Here is a 15983-nt window from a genome sequence, read left to right as displayed (position 1 = left end):
ATTTATTTGCCTTCTAAAGCTGCTAATCACAACAATTAGCTTCTTGACAACAGCTGAGGCAACTTCTAAATGGCTGTGTGTGTGTGTGTGTGTGTGTGTGTGTGTGTGTGTGTGTGTGTGTGTGTGTGTGTGTGTGTGTGTGTGTGTGTGTGTGTGTGTGTGTGTGTGTGTGTGTGTGTGTGTGTGTGTGTGTGTGTGTGTGTGTGTGTGTGTGTGTGTGTGTGTGTGTGTGTGTGTGTGTGTGTGTGTGTGTGTGTGTGTGTGTGTGTGTGTGTGTGTGTGTGTCCTTTGTAACAGGACTCTGCAGGCGAGCCCTTGTACAAACTGTTCCGAGCCATCAAGCACCAGATCGAGAAAGGGCCTGTGGACGCCAGAGTGAAGAAAGCCAAGTACACCCTCAACGACACTGGCCTGTTGGGTGACGACGTAGAGTACTCTGTCCTGGTGAGATACACACAGAAAGGCATACCTACATACGAAATCAGTAACCCCCTGTCAGAAGAAACTGCACACACGTCTTTGAAATTGCATGGTGTTTTGTGCCTAGTGAGCCATACAAACATCCACGCGCACCATGCAGTTGCCATGGAAACCGCAAAAAAAAAAGTGGGGGAAAACCCTAAGGCGACCGCCCGCTTTTGTGCGACATCCATTTTCAGTGTCAATGTTCTCAGCTCAAAAAACGACACAGGCAACACATTCCAATATAGCAGTGAAATGTGAGACTTAGGTTAAAGTACTACAAGTCACTACAAGTAATAGAGTACATGCCACCTCCAGCACCTCTCCTCGACCTTGCAACTTGCTCCTGCCCTGTATCCATTTGGGCAGCTTTCAGGAGTCAGGAAAAGCCCCTGCGTCTCATTTGGGTATTATGTTTCAATAATGGAACTAATGTGAACACAGCTGTTTTCTGTTAAAGTCAGCACAAATAAAAAGACCCATGGGTAATGGCGTTGTCGAGGACAATTATCAAATTAGTCTGAATTACATGTCTCCTGCCGTGATGGATCGCCTTCAGTGATTGAATTACACAAAAGCGGGGGGGGGACAGAAAGCGGCGACAAGCTAGATTTCACAGGCAGATGCAGGGTTTTCAATTGGTTTTAATTCACAGTGTGCTCGTCCCAGTCACTTCTAATGGGGACGGGATTACGAGGCTGCTATTGAGCTCTTATTGCCTGCCTCACATTTGACTCTGTAGAGTGCTCAGATATTCCAAGTAAAGCTCATTGAGAAGAGGAGGGGAGGTGGGGCACATTTCATTCCCACTAAGCTTTGGTCTTTAGTCAGTCATGTTAAGATGTGCTGTCTGGTGTCACTATAGTGTTGGTGTGTGTTCTCACAGAGGCCAGTGAAGCTTGGTATGTGTGGGTGGGTTGGTATCGATGTGCTCCAGCCATTTGTGAAGAGAAAATACTAGGTTGTGTATAGTAAATAAACCTGGTGAGTGTGCTTCTGGTTTTATACTTTTGGAATTTGTACTGTGATGGTTTGTCTCTAAATGACACACCTCCAACGAGCAAAATCAAGTTCATACATGACACATGTTATCTCAGCTTCTATAGGACAAGTTTCACTTTCGATAGGTGTGAAAGGTGGGGGCTGTGTTTCACTTGTTTTTCCCTTGTCAAATACCTTTAATCAACATGAGACAGAGTTACCACCTAAAGTAAAACAGCTATGCATTTGGAGGAATACATACAGGAAATTCTCAAAACCATTTCGACCACAGAGTCTCTCCCTTTCAGATGGGACACTCGAAAGCATTACATTGAATACCCAGACATGTTTAAATACTGGGACTTTATGACATGTAATTGAACTCCATGTAAGATCTTAGTGTACACACAGACTTCCCACATATGAAGTCTGCATATTTCTAAGTCTCTGTGTATGTGGATTGCGCTTGACATTTCCATGCAGTCTCTTATTTGGTGTTTTTCTGCCTGTGTGTTTGTTAGACTTTGCAGGTACTGGTTCAAGGCGAGGGTCCGGACGTCACGCCCGTCAAGGTGCTCAACTGTGACACCGTCTCGCAAGTGAAAGAGAAAATTATTGAGCAAGTGTACAGGAACCTGCCATATTCCCTGCGGCCCAAGGTCGACAGCGTCACTCTGGGTGAGTAAATGGAGACCACACATGAAGCAAGAACATCTAATACTAATGATTGATGTAACACTTACAAATTGTGGTTTGGATGTCAATATGTAGGCTTTTCTTCACCCCAGTTTCGACTGGACTTAATTTAGAGAGGAATCAGAAAGACGTTTGTCTAAGCAAGTAATGGATATTTCATTTTAACATCACTCAATACATCTTACACGCCAATGAATTTTAACTCTGTTACCAGGTGAGGTGGGAAAAAGCATTCCTGAGATTGAGAAGTTATTCATTGCAGACAGCATGAAGAAATTCTTCATTGCTAAACAAAGTTTTGCTCGCTACTGTATTCGGAAACCTTGGGGACTGACTTGAAAGGCTAAAGCTCTGAAGACATTTTCCAACATCAAAGCCACTTCATATTCCCACGCATGCTGTAGATTCCAGTTCTTTATACATTTTAGATAAGCAGGGATCCATCTCCTTTCATGGTGAATCAGAACGATAACCCCCTGTACTTGGTTATACTTGTAAATTAAGTCAGAGACGATGTTGAGCTGAGGTCTTCAGTGGCACAGAATATGTTAGGGCACGCATTACCATTTTGAATTAATAATAATAAAAAAAAAAAAAAAAAAAGATTTATGTCACTTTTTCCACTCCATATTAACTCAAATATGTCACTAAAACCTCTTAAAAAAATTAAAAAATAAAAGCTGAATCGATAGCTTGATTTGATTAAAGACAAATTATGACAGCCCTGGGAACATTTTTGTGTGGTTTAGGAGATGCTGTCACCCAGAACAATTTCACTTAAAATTAAAGTAAAAATTCCTTATGAAAAATTAAGAAGTGGAAGTGAAAGCTATGAATCACATTTTTCAACTAAAGTCCTTGACAGTGTCAGAAAGGCACATTGAAATGATAAAATAATGCATAACCATCAGTGTCACAGTTATGACAGTTCCAATCTTAAAGGAGATACGTTTTTAAATTCTATTCAGTGAAAAACACGAGAATGTCCTCCATTCGAACAAAAACAACTACCCGGTGTGGAGGAGTTCAGGAGGCTTGGTTGAGTGCCATGTGTTTCCAGCTCTGTGAGAGAGGCGCTCCACCTTCACACTTTGAAAAGCCCTTCTCTAAAAGGACTTTCTCCTCCTGCCTTCACCACAGAGTGGCGCCCTGGGTCAACAGGGCAGATTCTGTCAGATCTGGACTTGACTTCCCAGAAGGAAGGAAGGTGGAAACGCATCAACACTCTGGCACACTACAACGTAAGTACTGTCAAAATGTACCTCCATGGTGAAACGTGCTCAAAAAGAAGGACACTGAAAATAGAAGGATTTGAGGAGGTAGATGGCAACTAAATAGAAGAATGTGGGTGTGTGGATGTGAATGTGGGTGAACGTCTACATGTCAGACACTGAGCGGTACAACATTGTCACATATGTATGACATCCATGTCTGCTGCTGATGTTTAAACACTCCAATTAAGTGTTTTGGTATTTCTCTTTCATTTAAAAACACGACCATATTTTGTTATCGCCACACTGTTTTGTGGTTTGTAATAGCAACAACCTGTCAGAATTCAGTAAAAGAATATGTCTGCAAACTGTAGTCTGAGTCACAACACTATGGCTGTCTCTCACTTTCTATCCGTGTGGTTGTGTCCTGGAAGACCATGCAGGACAGTAGCCCTCCAGGGCGATTATTCAACACCACTGCTGTATATCATCACATATGTACTGACCCATTTCAGTCATTACACTTCCTGGGAACAATGTGCATCAAAATTCCCTTGAGACAACAGATGAGTTGTGACGATGATAGGAAAACTACTTTTTGCGTACAGTTCCACAACACAATGTGACAGTGTGACATCTTAGGTGCCAAGGCCGGGGGGGTTACAAAGTTTTATTTCCCACCTGAGGTAAAGTTTGGGGTGCAAATATGTCTGGAAAAAAATGGGCAGCTTCCTGGAAGTAAGCCCCTCCTTTTCCCTGTATCGCTGATCTCCTCAGAGCATAGCAATGTTTCAGGCATGCAAGTGACTGTCGAAAGATTGACAGAGACAGATCGAGCATCATGAAGCCTCTGTTTATCTCAGCCATGTAACATAAGCATGATTGAGCTGCGTAGAAACAAACAAGGGACCAGACTTGTTAATGTGTCTAGCAACTGAATTGCTAATCTTCATCAGTAACAAGCATATGATAACGTATACAAAATATCAATAAATAAACATGGTGGGTCTCTAGATATAGCCTATAAATGCAGTAATGGTGTTTTTTTGTTGTTGTTTGTATTTGCGTTAAATGCATTTCACAAAAATTATCAGAGTTTCTCTTCAGAAATAAAAAAATTGAGGAAGAATGAATGTTGTGGAGCCTAGCGGGCTAACTGGTCAGCTGGCTCATAGCGACGTATGTGAATTTGTTTTGCAGAGACTGCTCCATACTAAAAGTATCATCAAGTATTAATGGAATGCATCCTATATGCGTGTAAACTACAGCATTTATTGAATCTGATTGTGTATGACCTCGGTAGCTTTGCAGCTCATCTGAGAGATGCTATGTGTCGCTGGGAGCTCCCAACTGCCCACTCTTGGTTTGCTCTCGTCAGCTCTCAGTGGCAACACAACGCCACTCAATCCTCTTGACAGTTTATTGATCCTTAGAAAATAAAGGTCACTCACAAAAACCCTGTACTGGCCCTGCTTTTTGGCCACTTAAATCCCTTCTTTTTCAAAGCCGCTCGGCTTTCTTTCATCCGACCTGCTGATGTCTCACAGTTGTTCTCAGACGACAGCCTCGCTGCCATAGATTCATTGGCTGTGTCAGAGTAGTGCTAATCACAGTATTTGTGGGGTCAATAATAGGTTGACGCCGAAGAAAACGACCTGTAAATACCCCAATAAAGACCCACTGTTCATGTCCACTCAGTCACATTGATTAGAAATTAGTTGTGAGGCTCTATAAGAGGCTGCTGACCAGAGTCACAATACCTGTTAAATTCAAAGGCATGTGAAGTCAGTGTGCTTCATCGTGTGTGTGTGTGTGTGTGTGTGTGTGTGTGTGTGTGTGTGTGTGTGTGTGTGTGTGTGTGTGTGTGTGTGTGTGTGTGTGTGTGTGTGTGTGTGTGTGTGTGTGTGTGTGTGTGTGTGTGTGTGTGTGTGTGTGTGTGTGTGTGTGTGTGTGTGTGTGTGTGTGTGTGTGTGTGTGTGTGTGTGTGTGTGTGTGTGTGTGTGTGTGTGTGTGTGTGTGTGTGTGTGTGTGTGTGTGTGTGTGTGTGTGTGTGTGTGTGTGTGTGTGTGTGTGTGTGTGTGTGGTTTTTTTTTCAGGTGCGAGATAACGCCACACTCGTTTTGTCCAAAGTGCTACACACACAACAGAACTACGACCAGAACCAGGAAAACCATGAAGAGCGTATGTTTCCTCATATTGTACTCATAAACACACTTTTTAAACCCAAACCAACCCAACTCAAGGGATATAACGCCTTTCTTTTTGTTGTTTGTTTCTCAAGGGCTTTTGTCAATCTCCCCACGCTCATTCAACATGCTAATACATGTTGTTTTATGTATAGCGCGCTTTGAAATTGTGCTGAAAAAAAAGGGACTTTTATCTCCCTCCTTTTTATTTACACATCCCAGTAGCTGATTGTTAAGCGAATCTTCGCAGATATTTCCTCCGCATTCAAATTCCGTTGACAAACGCCTTCAAATTTTTCATCATCTGAATATGATGTGCATGAATAAGTAACAAGCAGATTTATTAGAAGACAGTCTGAAGTGAATTGTTTATTTTTTTTCTCCCTTCTCTTCAACAGGAAATGCTCTGTTAGAAGACGATAAAGTGTTTCACTTGGTGAGGCCAGCAGACGAACTGGATGAGATCAAGTCGAAACGGGGAAGCATAAAGGACAAGTCGATGACCAAAGCTATTACAGAGATCTATCTGACGCGACTCCTGTCTGTCAAGGTACGACATTCATTCATTCATTCATTAACCCTGTCGTGTTTCCACGTTTGACTTTTGTCAAAGATTTACTGTAAATAAAATAAATACCATTAAATGTCATTTTAATATGAAATCTTTGGAAATGTGTGGAACTAATCAAAAAGATCTTATAATTTACAAACTATTGTTTTAAAAAACCCTAAATGGGTTGAAATTCCCAAGGGGTGTTTCCAAAAGCCTTTCACATTGTTTTTTCCACATCCTACACGTTGCATGGTTAGAGCGTCAAGCAAAACATGCACTTTAATCCATATTAACCTAAAGCGGAAACAATAATGCAGATATAAATGATACAGGATCAATGCAATCATATGTTTAAGTCACCATCTTGTGTACAGCTCATTTTTGAGCCTTTCTTTTAAACCCAACGTAGCATATGAATAAGAGTAGACTTTAAAATACTCCTAATAAAACCTTATTGTCAACACTCACTGAGTTTGCACGTAGCTGTGTATCCTGGCTTGGCAGTTTCTGGCTGCGCTCTCTGTCTCTGCCCTGTCTCACATTATCTGTGGCCTCTTTCAGGGAACGCTGCAGCAGTTTGTGGATGACTTCTTCCGCAGCGTGCTTTGCTCGGGGGCAGTGGTCCCACCGGCTGTCAAATATTTCTTTGACTTCCTGGATGAGCAAGCGCAGAAACACAACAATGTGGACGAGGAGACCATTCATATCTGGAAGACGAACAGGTAAAATTATGTGGTGATTCCACTCGCTGTTGGTATGCTGTGCCATTATTCTTTATGGAGCTGTTAAGGCAGAGTTTAGACAAAATCAAAACTCAGTTAGAAACTGAAGTCCCCCATTTCAGATCTATTTCCACAAGAAATTTGGAAAAATTAAGAGTAATGATATTTAAGGAAAAAGCAAACCAAAGATGTTGTTTGCTTCAACTATTCTATGTACAGTTAATGTAGTTGAGTGTCAGTGAGTCACATCCCTTAAGTCAAGAATAATCAAACCTTTTATGTGATGAGTAATGGGATGACTAAAGAAGAAAAACAAACTTTATGTGTATTTTTTGGGCCGTTTTGCAACTATTACCCATTTTAATGAGATATTGGATTGTTTTTCATGTTAAATACCAATTTGGATTTTAACATTTACAATACTTGCACAAACACTAAGTGATTAGTAATTTTTCCTTAATTGACATTTGTTAATCCATGATTTTTGACATTTTTAGTTGTATACAACACATCTGCTCTTCCTTCAAATCATCACAGCAATTAGATTTTTCACCTGCTGCCAGTAGTGTTTTAACCAATTATCTTCATATACTAAATGTTGCTTTCCCTTTCATCAGAGCAATTACATAAGAACAGTTTGTCTCCCTGGGTCCTTTCATCTGAGCGCAGGCTGCCACTTTTTCCTCTTTTTTTTCTTCTTTTTTTTTCACATAAACATAAAACAACAGAACAAGAAACTTGGCAATAACAATCAATCAACAAGAGTTGGGGCCTCTGGGGTAATTAAGCCCTCTTCATTTTAAAGTAGCAGTTGAGTGTCCTTTCTTTGTTGCTGTTTTCTCTCGTCTAAATGAGCAATTTGTCCCAGTTTCTTATAAAAATGTGGTTTTGGATTTCCAGCTTGTAGGTGAGTTTCTTTTTTTTTTAACTTCCAAAAGTTTAAAAATATAAAAAAAAAAAACTAAAACAAAGACTCCTCTATATAGTCTGTGTCCAGTCTGTACCCCGCCTTCATCATTAGTCAGTTGGGATGATGGATGATTGGATTCATGATCTCACCATCATATTTGAAAGTATTTCTTAATGTGAAAAAGACCATTTTAAAGTGTTTTTTTTCCCCCTTTTATTATGATTTGATGAATGTGCCATTTAACAATAATTACTTTGCCCACATATTTTTATGTATTGTCTCAACCTGTTTCTTTTAATTGAATCATGAAAGCCACTCATATTTATGGTGTGGGACGGGCTTCCTCTGGGGAGCACCCGAGAACTTCAGCTCGTGGGGGAGTGTAAAACTACCAAATATTTCAATGAAACGAACATTTTTAGAACTGAATTTATTGTAAGTGTAATAGAAACGTAATATAGTTTCATACTGAATTTAAAGTAAAACATTAAAGTAGCACAAGAACAGATGTGCTTGTTATTTCTTTGCTGATGCATCCCAACAGCCGTTAACAATAAAATTAACATTCAGAATTATGGCAATGAACCAGAAATTACAACTTGGTGTGAGGGGAAACAAATGTGGCAGTTAGTCAAATGATCATTTTAGTCTTAATAGATTTTATTTCTTAATTTGTAATTATATCCTCATGATCTGAAAAAGTAGATGCTCGCTATAGATCTTTAAAAGCTCAATATTTCCCTCTGAAATGTAGTTCAGGGGAAGTTTAAAATCCGATAAAATGGAGCTACGCCAATGAAATACAAGTGCCTCATATTTCCAAACACACATCCGTCGGAATCTGGCCGACTTCATAAATTCAGCCGCCTGAGATACAGTAACTCTCCAAGAAATAAAACTTACTTATCCCAGAAAGGGCTGAATACAAATGCTCAATTCCAGCTCACTTAGTTTGCATTTGCAATCCCCCCGTTCCCATGTGACATTTAAGTGCATAAATTAGTGTCACGTCGGCTGAGGCTCAAGCATACAAGACGACGTGTTGCATGTAGATGCCAGTGATTGACGCAAGGCTGGCAAGAGAGCACCCACACAAGGACAGGAGATGAGCGATTTAATTACTTACTACACTCCACACCGCATACTGCTTCCACCGGTTCTGTTTATCAAATCAACTGAGGGGCCATGTATTAAATATGAATGTGTGTATGAGGCATAACAACAAACAAACATGGTAATTATGTCCCAAGCTAATTTAATTCCGTGATTATAGTAACATTGCTATTTTTGTGCTTCCATTGTATTCTCACCACTGCCCTCCCAGGAGATATTAACCAACCAGTATGAATTTTACGCGCTGTGCGTTTCCTGTCTCAGATGGCCAACCTTCGCTCCGATTACGGGGGAAAGATTTTTGGAAACCACTGTATTTTGGGCGTTGCTTTGAATTTACAAAGCTGAGGCGAGGTTGGAACAGAGCGTATTGCAGCTTGTGTGTTCCCATTCAGAAGGGAAATTAGCAGGAGCACTCGAGCATTACATTATGTAATCTGCGTTTAAAGTTGTCAGGCTGAGCGGAAACTTCAAAGGTCAAAGTTTTGCAGTCGCTTCAACATTTCTAATCAGTGTTTGTTTGGGCAGTCGAGTATCATTGCCTGTTGCTTCCCGTACCCAGACACCCCCCCCCCCCCCCCCCCCCCCCCGCCCCCACACACACACAACACACAATTTTCCATTTCGTTTCATTTGAGCTGTGGTAAATCTCTGAGAGGTCAGCCTCACATGAAGTAGTCAAATGAACTGACAGTCACCGGTATCGTTCTTAATAAACTGACACCTTCAAGAAAAGCTTTTCTCCATTACCGTTATTATCCTGTAATGCACTCAACCGCCCCTCAGGCAAGTGCTCTCACATGTTGAAGGCTTCTTTGACTCAAATGAATTTTATACATGTAATCTGGCTGATGAGATTGTCCATGGCGCCGAAGCAATAATACCGATAACAATAGCGATGATGGACTGATTTCTCTCAAATGCCTTGCCCGTACAGCCTCCCACTGCGTTTCTGGGTGAACATCCTCAAGAATCCCCACTTCATCTTTGACGTCCACGTCTCTGAAGTGGTGGACGCCTCGCTCTCTGTCATCGCCCAGACTTTCATGGATGCCTGCACCAAGAGCGAGCACAAACTCAGCCGGGTGAGTGGATTCGAATGAATAGAGGAGGAGGATTAGGTGGAGGGGTGGGGGTTAAAAAGCAAGGTGTGAAGATGGGAGAAAACATGAACAAGATGAGAACAAAGCTGTTTAAATGGGAGGTAAAACGCCATGAGAAGAGGCAAGTCAGAGGTCGCTGTAGCTGAAGTACCATCATTCTCACTTGCTGTGCATTCATTTCTCATCTGTAGGACTCTCCAAGTAACAAACTACTCTATGCAAAGGAGATCTCCTCCTACAAGAAGATGGTGGATGAGTAAGTACTGTCAGTGCTTTCCAACTGTTTTCCTTCCGGATCTAAAATGGCACCAGACTGACAATTTTTTTTTCACCAGCTTACATCATGCAGCGATTATCACGTCTTGACCGCTCGTGTCTGTGTGTGTCTGTGTGTGTTTGCAGTTACTACAAGGGCATCAGGCAGATGGTCCCCGTCAGTGACCAGGACATGAACACCCATTTGGCCGAAGTGTCACGGGTGAGAAAGACCTCTTATTTTCTCTGCCATTTAGTTTACCTTTCTATTAAAGTACATTGCCACGCTCCAGTCTGTGGTAGATTTTGTGACATCTGTGCTCACCTTTGCGGCTGCAAATGCAGTTTAACACTATAAAGTTACTTGGAAGCTTAAGCTTTGAACTTGCCATCATTAGCAAGGAATATTCTTACGCCCAATTTGTTGCTGAAATGCATCTTTGGCAGTTTAGTTAGATGCTCACAGCCATGATACAGTATGAAATCTGTCTCTAATTAAATGTTAAACCGAAGGAAAGAAAACAGCAGCCCAGATGATGTAATTCCATTATTGCCTATGTGTTGTGGGCATAGATGGAAAGAGAATATTCCAAATAATTGGGAGACTTTGGTGCAGATAAGGACACAAGTATTGTGTAACAAGTATGTTCTGTTACCTGTTCTTTTAGATTTTTGGGGAGAGTCTTTAAAGCACATAATAAAAAAGATGAGCGGGGAAAAAAGTGTTTATGTGGCATATGCTATAACCACTTGGGTGCAACGACTGCTCCATGTAAGTTTTATATAGAAGAAATAAATAAAGGGAGATGCATTTCGCAGCTCACTATTTTGGCAAACACTGGTTGATTGTTGGTGAAATAACAGCTAAATAAATGTACATAGTTTAATCATAGGCATGTCAGTAGTGGAGGTTTCTACAATATGTGAAAGATTTTGTGAAAATCTAAACGATTTCGTCTAACTTGTGTGTGATTTGTAATAGCACAATTCTCGCAGCGGTTAGTTTGTTTTTAAGTATCTCTCTGCTGCCTCTATTAGCAGAGAATTATTCCTCACATGCAGTTCATTCTCAGCCGTGTGTAGTTTTATTGTTTACTGACGATGCATATTTAACCTTTAAATTGTTGTTGATGTTTTCCAGTCTCACACAGACAAACTGAACACACAAGTGGCTCTCCATCAGCTTTACCAGTACGCCAGCAAATACTATGATGGGGTAAGAAGCCCGTCTCCTTCCTATCGCACCCAAAGGAGGCTATTCCACTTAATGCACTAGTGCCCACTATATTATTGCTTTCTTTTTTTTCCCTCCTCTCTTCACTCTTGATATGCCAGAAGAGTGATTGTATGAAATTTTAATTGAAAGCATTTCTGTGGGATGTGAATTGGAAAATTGCTCTGGGAATTGATTTTTAAGCGTCCATTGTGCATTGCCACTTGAGGTCACGGAAAGGGGGATAAACAAAACCTAATGAACAAGTTGGATAAACAAATGGGGCTGTCAGTCTCCCCTAAGTGGGCTCACAAACAATAACAGCTTATATGACATGACTGTTGATGTCAAATAACACTATCCCCCACTCTCACTCCCCACCCCTTTTTTCACCCTTTGTCCGGTGCTTCCTCTCCATCCACCACGGCCTCGTCTCTGTGCTTCCCTCTGACATTATATCCCCACCATCCTCTGACCACTTCTTGCTCTACCTCCCTATTGCTTATTATTTTCTCTCCCATTCTCCTCCATTTCTGCTCCTCTCACCTTTTGTCCCGCTTTCAGATCATCGCGTCCCTGGACGAGGACCCAGCTGCCCAGAGTAAACATCTGACCTTGCGGCTCCAGCAGATAGCAGCCGCCCTGGAAAACAAAGTGACTGATCTCTAACCCACTGAGCAGAGGGAGAAGGAGAAGGGGGAGGGATGTGGGGAAGAGGGGTTTCGCCAGTGACTACAGGGGCTTATTTCTTTTTGACAGAAAACAAAACATGGAAATGAGGAAATGTGAAAAGAAACTCGTGTGGGCAGGTATATTGTACAACTTGGCCCCAGAACAATTTTCCTTTCTGTGAAGTAACGGGAACTAATGAAATGCAGATAGAGGGCAAAAAGAGGGGAAGGAAATGATGGGTTACACTGTCATAGGTACGCCTTAAAGCTCACTTGCCAAACCTTAAAGGTCTGCACACTCACTCATGCTTCACTAGATATTTCTCCCACAATACAGTGCGGCATACCTCGCTCTGAGAATTAAGCCCCTCTGTGGAGCACTGGCAAAGGAGATAATCAGATGTTCAATTTCTCTCTGTTTAGAAAAGGTTTTAAGAGTTGTATTATATATTTTTTTTATTGTGCAGTCTTTATGCGGAAAGCTTTATAAGGGAAAAAAAAAATATCTTTTTAAATGGATCACCTTGTGGTGTGGATAGTGTTTTTATTAGCCTGTGTGTGCGTACATGTCTGCGTGAAGTACAACATGTGAAGAACAGCACGCGTTGCTGCATTCGTGTGTGTTGCAAGTGTGTGAGTGTGTGGGAATGTGCGTGCACACACACAGGATGCCTAATGTCAGGCGTAAGGGCGACGAGCCGCCTGCTTTCTGTCATTTTAATCCCCCCTAAACCCAGTAAACACACTGGAGCCTGTGCTCTCACTGAGCTTTATGACAGAGACCAAAGGGTCCTCACAAGGACACTGGTTATTCTAGCAATGTACAGGCTCATATGAATGGCAGGTCATCGGCAGGTTCAGAAACATTTGAGTTCAATTCTTAGCTTTTGACTCAAATCTGCTTCAAGCTGGATTGCCATTTGTGCTGGTGGAAATCGATAATAGCACAGTCTGTCTCCCTTTATTGTACAGTGCCATGAAACATTCCACTTCAATGAAAGCACAGGAGGACATTTCAGAAGAATTTTTTTTTTTTTAAAGCATTTCAGTTAATGACTGTTTTCAGATATGTCACTTTTGCTATAGAACTTTTAAGTGTCGGCGAGAAGCGATTTCTCTCCTGCCATGGAGCCATGTCACTCATGTTAGCCCTGCAATAATGTCAGTACACCACGAGTCACAATCAACGGTTGCATTAGCTCGATACATGTCTTTGCAAATAGTAGCAATTCAGCAATATGTTAGACGATGATCCAAACTGATTAATGCATTGTTTGTGTTTATGATTTTTAGTGCCATTTCTTTTTTTCGTATTACGCTGTACTATTCCAAATAACCGCCAAGCATTCTGCCTCTAAAGCTATAAAATAGCCGATTGCTGATTGCTGTTAATAATCTGCCAGAGATGCAGTTGGTACGTAAATGGCATGTTCTGAACAAATTATAGTGGTTTTAGCTTTTGTGCGATGTTGAGAAGGCTGGGCTCAATTCTGTACATAATTGTTGGAGTAATTGGAATATTGATATGTCATTGTCAGAGCCGAGGTGTCGACAGGGTAGGAATGAGGGTTTGATAATTTTTTGGGCCATTAAACACCATCGCTAAATTGTAGGTCTTGCAGTTGACAGATGATTTAATTGTGCTCCCTGTATCTGATCACGGGTGTGTGGAGTTGACGGAGCATAACGAGCTCCAGAGACCCCAGAATGTTAACGATTCCTGCCTTGGCTGGAGAGAGGTTTGCACAGACCTCGAGCTTGCCTGCCTGCCTGCCGTCTCAGCGTGGCACCCTGGCATCCCGACCAACAGCACTTGGCACTGCCCACTCGGCGCAGTGCAGAGTGGCACTCTGTATAATGGAATCAGCAGGGGAGGCTTTTGATCTTAATTGCATGCCGACTGCAGACTCCATCCTTGTCTCCGTTGTTGTTTACTGCTGACTCCTTTCTCACTGACAGAGTTGATGCAAGAAGCTTCTTTCAGAGCCTTTCTTTAACCAAAAATGTGCCTTATTGAATAGGATACATATATATTGTTTCTAAATTATTCTATTGGTAACCTAGGTGAATATGATGATGATAGTGCTATAGACACAGCAATGTACTTGGAATTGTGATCTTATGTGTGCTGTCTAAGATGCTAGATGCCCTGCTGCAGCCATTTGCGTGCCAATAGGCTGAAGACATTTCAGTACGATTTTCTTTTACGGTTGCAGTTTTGATGTGTGTATTTCCTTTGGGTGTCTGTGGTGTGTGCTTAGTAGGACTTTGGTGGCTAAGGCAAAGAGCCAAAATGATTCAATGTAAACCAGTGGCCAATGTGATTTGGGTTTCCCTTGAAAATGTCTGGCATTCTTAAATTAGTCTGGAGTCAAAAGGGTATCCTTATGTAGATTGAATATAGCGCAAAAATTGTTCCAATGGTGTTAATTTCTTGCCCTGTGTTTCTAAGCTATTCCACAGTGTGTACGATAAATGACTATCTATACTCGACAAATTACCTTTCTCACTGCTGTGCAGTTATTATTTTTATTTCTTGTTTCCTATACCATATAAATCTTTGTAAAACACGTTGAAATACTGTATTCTAACTGTATAATCCTATGCATTGAGTCCTGGGACAAAAAAAAGAAAAACATAAGAGAAAAAAAAAAAGATGTTTGTGCAGTTGTCGAGACTTTTTTCCATTTTGAAACATGTGAATGTGCTGTAATGGTAAAAGAAACTGGGATACTCCATTGTCAGTCCCGGACCATTAACGGAAGCCAACGTTTTCCTCCCTGTCCGAGGCAGCTCAGAAGATACTCTATCTTGTACCTGATCGGGTTGTACTGGATGAACGTAATTTTACAGAAGTTGTGTATGTGAACGGAGCAGTTACCCACAGATTTCATCATGCACTCCTCCGTGAATAAACTCAGAGACATATACACCCTTCCTATCTGCTGTGTTTCTTTCCCTTTTAGAGTATCGATTTGCTTCAATTGAACACTCGCCCTCACGAATAATGCATGAGTAACAGTCACCTTGGGTGATAGAGTAACACTTGCCACAGGTAGCCAATATCTTGTTGAAGTAAACCGTATCTTTTTGCAAGTGTTTAGTTGCTCTGCAGCTCATTACATGACCTTAAATTCACTGAAGGGTTTATACATGAACAACAGTAATGGATGGATTTATTCAAATTAAAACCAGGCAGTCACTTTATGAAGAAGAGGGCCAAGTCCTTCAACCTGACAGTTTTCCTCCTTATCACAAATTTTCTTGCATATTACGACCCTAAACGACTTTGTTGATAGCATCAGTCTTCAGATGCAGCATACAATATGATCGCTGATGCTTTTTCACCCTCCAAATGCCACATCAGGTTCCTGTCACCAGGCTCGGAATACAAACTACAATCTGAGGATTGGCGTTGTGCGACGAGTTGATAATGCAAATAGCCGCGCAGCATCGCTGTCATCGGCGACGAAGGTTGAAAAATTGCAGTGAAAACATTAATTAAGCACTGACAGCTGAGAATGAAATTGGAAAAAAGAAAGATGAAAGGCAAAATTGCTTCATCTGACTGCTTAACAAATCCCGACGCAAGGGTGGAGATATCAAAGACAGACCAGAGGCCTGCATGGGCCATCTTCTCACTGAGCAGATCACTGATGCAGCAACCGATAGAGTGACTTCAAGAGCTGCTTCTAAAGCAAGAGTGATTACACTTCATTATCACAAGCATTGCATCTTGTACACTATCCTTGATAACTCAAGGAAAATCAAAGGCAATACAGTACTTTATATTTCTATTGAAACGCCGGCTCACAGCATTTTGGGTGTCAACGTTATTTGCTGTGCCCTGCACTTGTGATACATTTCTGAAATAACTGTGCCCTTCACTGTCTAGAAATGTGAGCAA

General features: G+C 41.4%; 1 protein-coding gene across 1 annotated transcript in view; it reads left to right on the top strand.

Moving 5' to 3' along the window:
* plxnb2b (plexin b2b) overlaps positions 1–15013 on the top strand; it is a 134449-nt gene extending 119436 nt beyond the window's left edge. Inside the window, exons 27-37 of the mRNA XM_080474484.1 lie at positions 298–444; positions 1965–2121; positions 3280–3380; positions 5447–5531; positions 5935–6086; positions 6651–6811; positions 9772–9919; positions 10129–10193; positions 10340–10415; positions 11334–11408; positions 11970–15013. Of these exons, the coding sequence (XP_080330610.1) occupies positions 298–444; positions 1965–2121; positions 3280–3380; positions 5447–5531; positions 5935–6086; positions 6651–6811; positions 9772–9919; positions 10129–10193; positions 10340–10415; positions 11334–11408; positions 11970–12074 (1272 nt within the window). The 3' untranslated portion in view covers positions 12075–15013. The remainder of the gene's footprint in view (positions 1–297; positions 445–1964; positions 2122–3279; positions 3381–5446; positions 5532–5934; positions 6087–6650; positions 6812–9771; positions 9920–10128; positions 10194–10339; positions 10416–11333; positions 11409–11969) is intronic.
* The last annotated feature ends 970 nt before the right edge of the window (positions 15014–15983 follow it).

The sequence above is a fragment of the Lipophrys pholis genome (assembly GCF_963383615.2).
Source record: "Lipophrys pholis genome assembly, chromosome: 11".
In the NCBI taxonomy this organism is placed as follows: Eukaryota; Metazoa; Chordata; class Actinopteri; order Blenniiformes; family Blenniidae; genus Lipophrys; species Lipophrys pholis.
The sequence above is the reverse complement of the archived record's forward strand: the minus strand, read 5'-3'. Positions and strand labels throughout refer to the sequence as shown.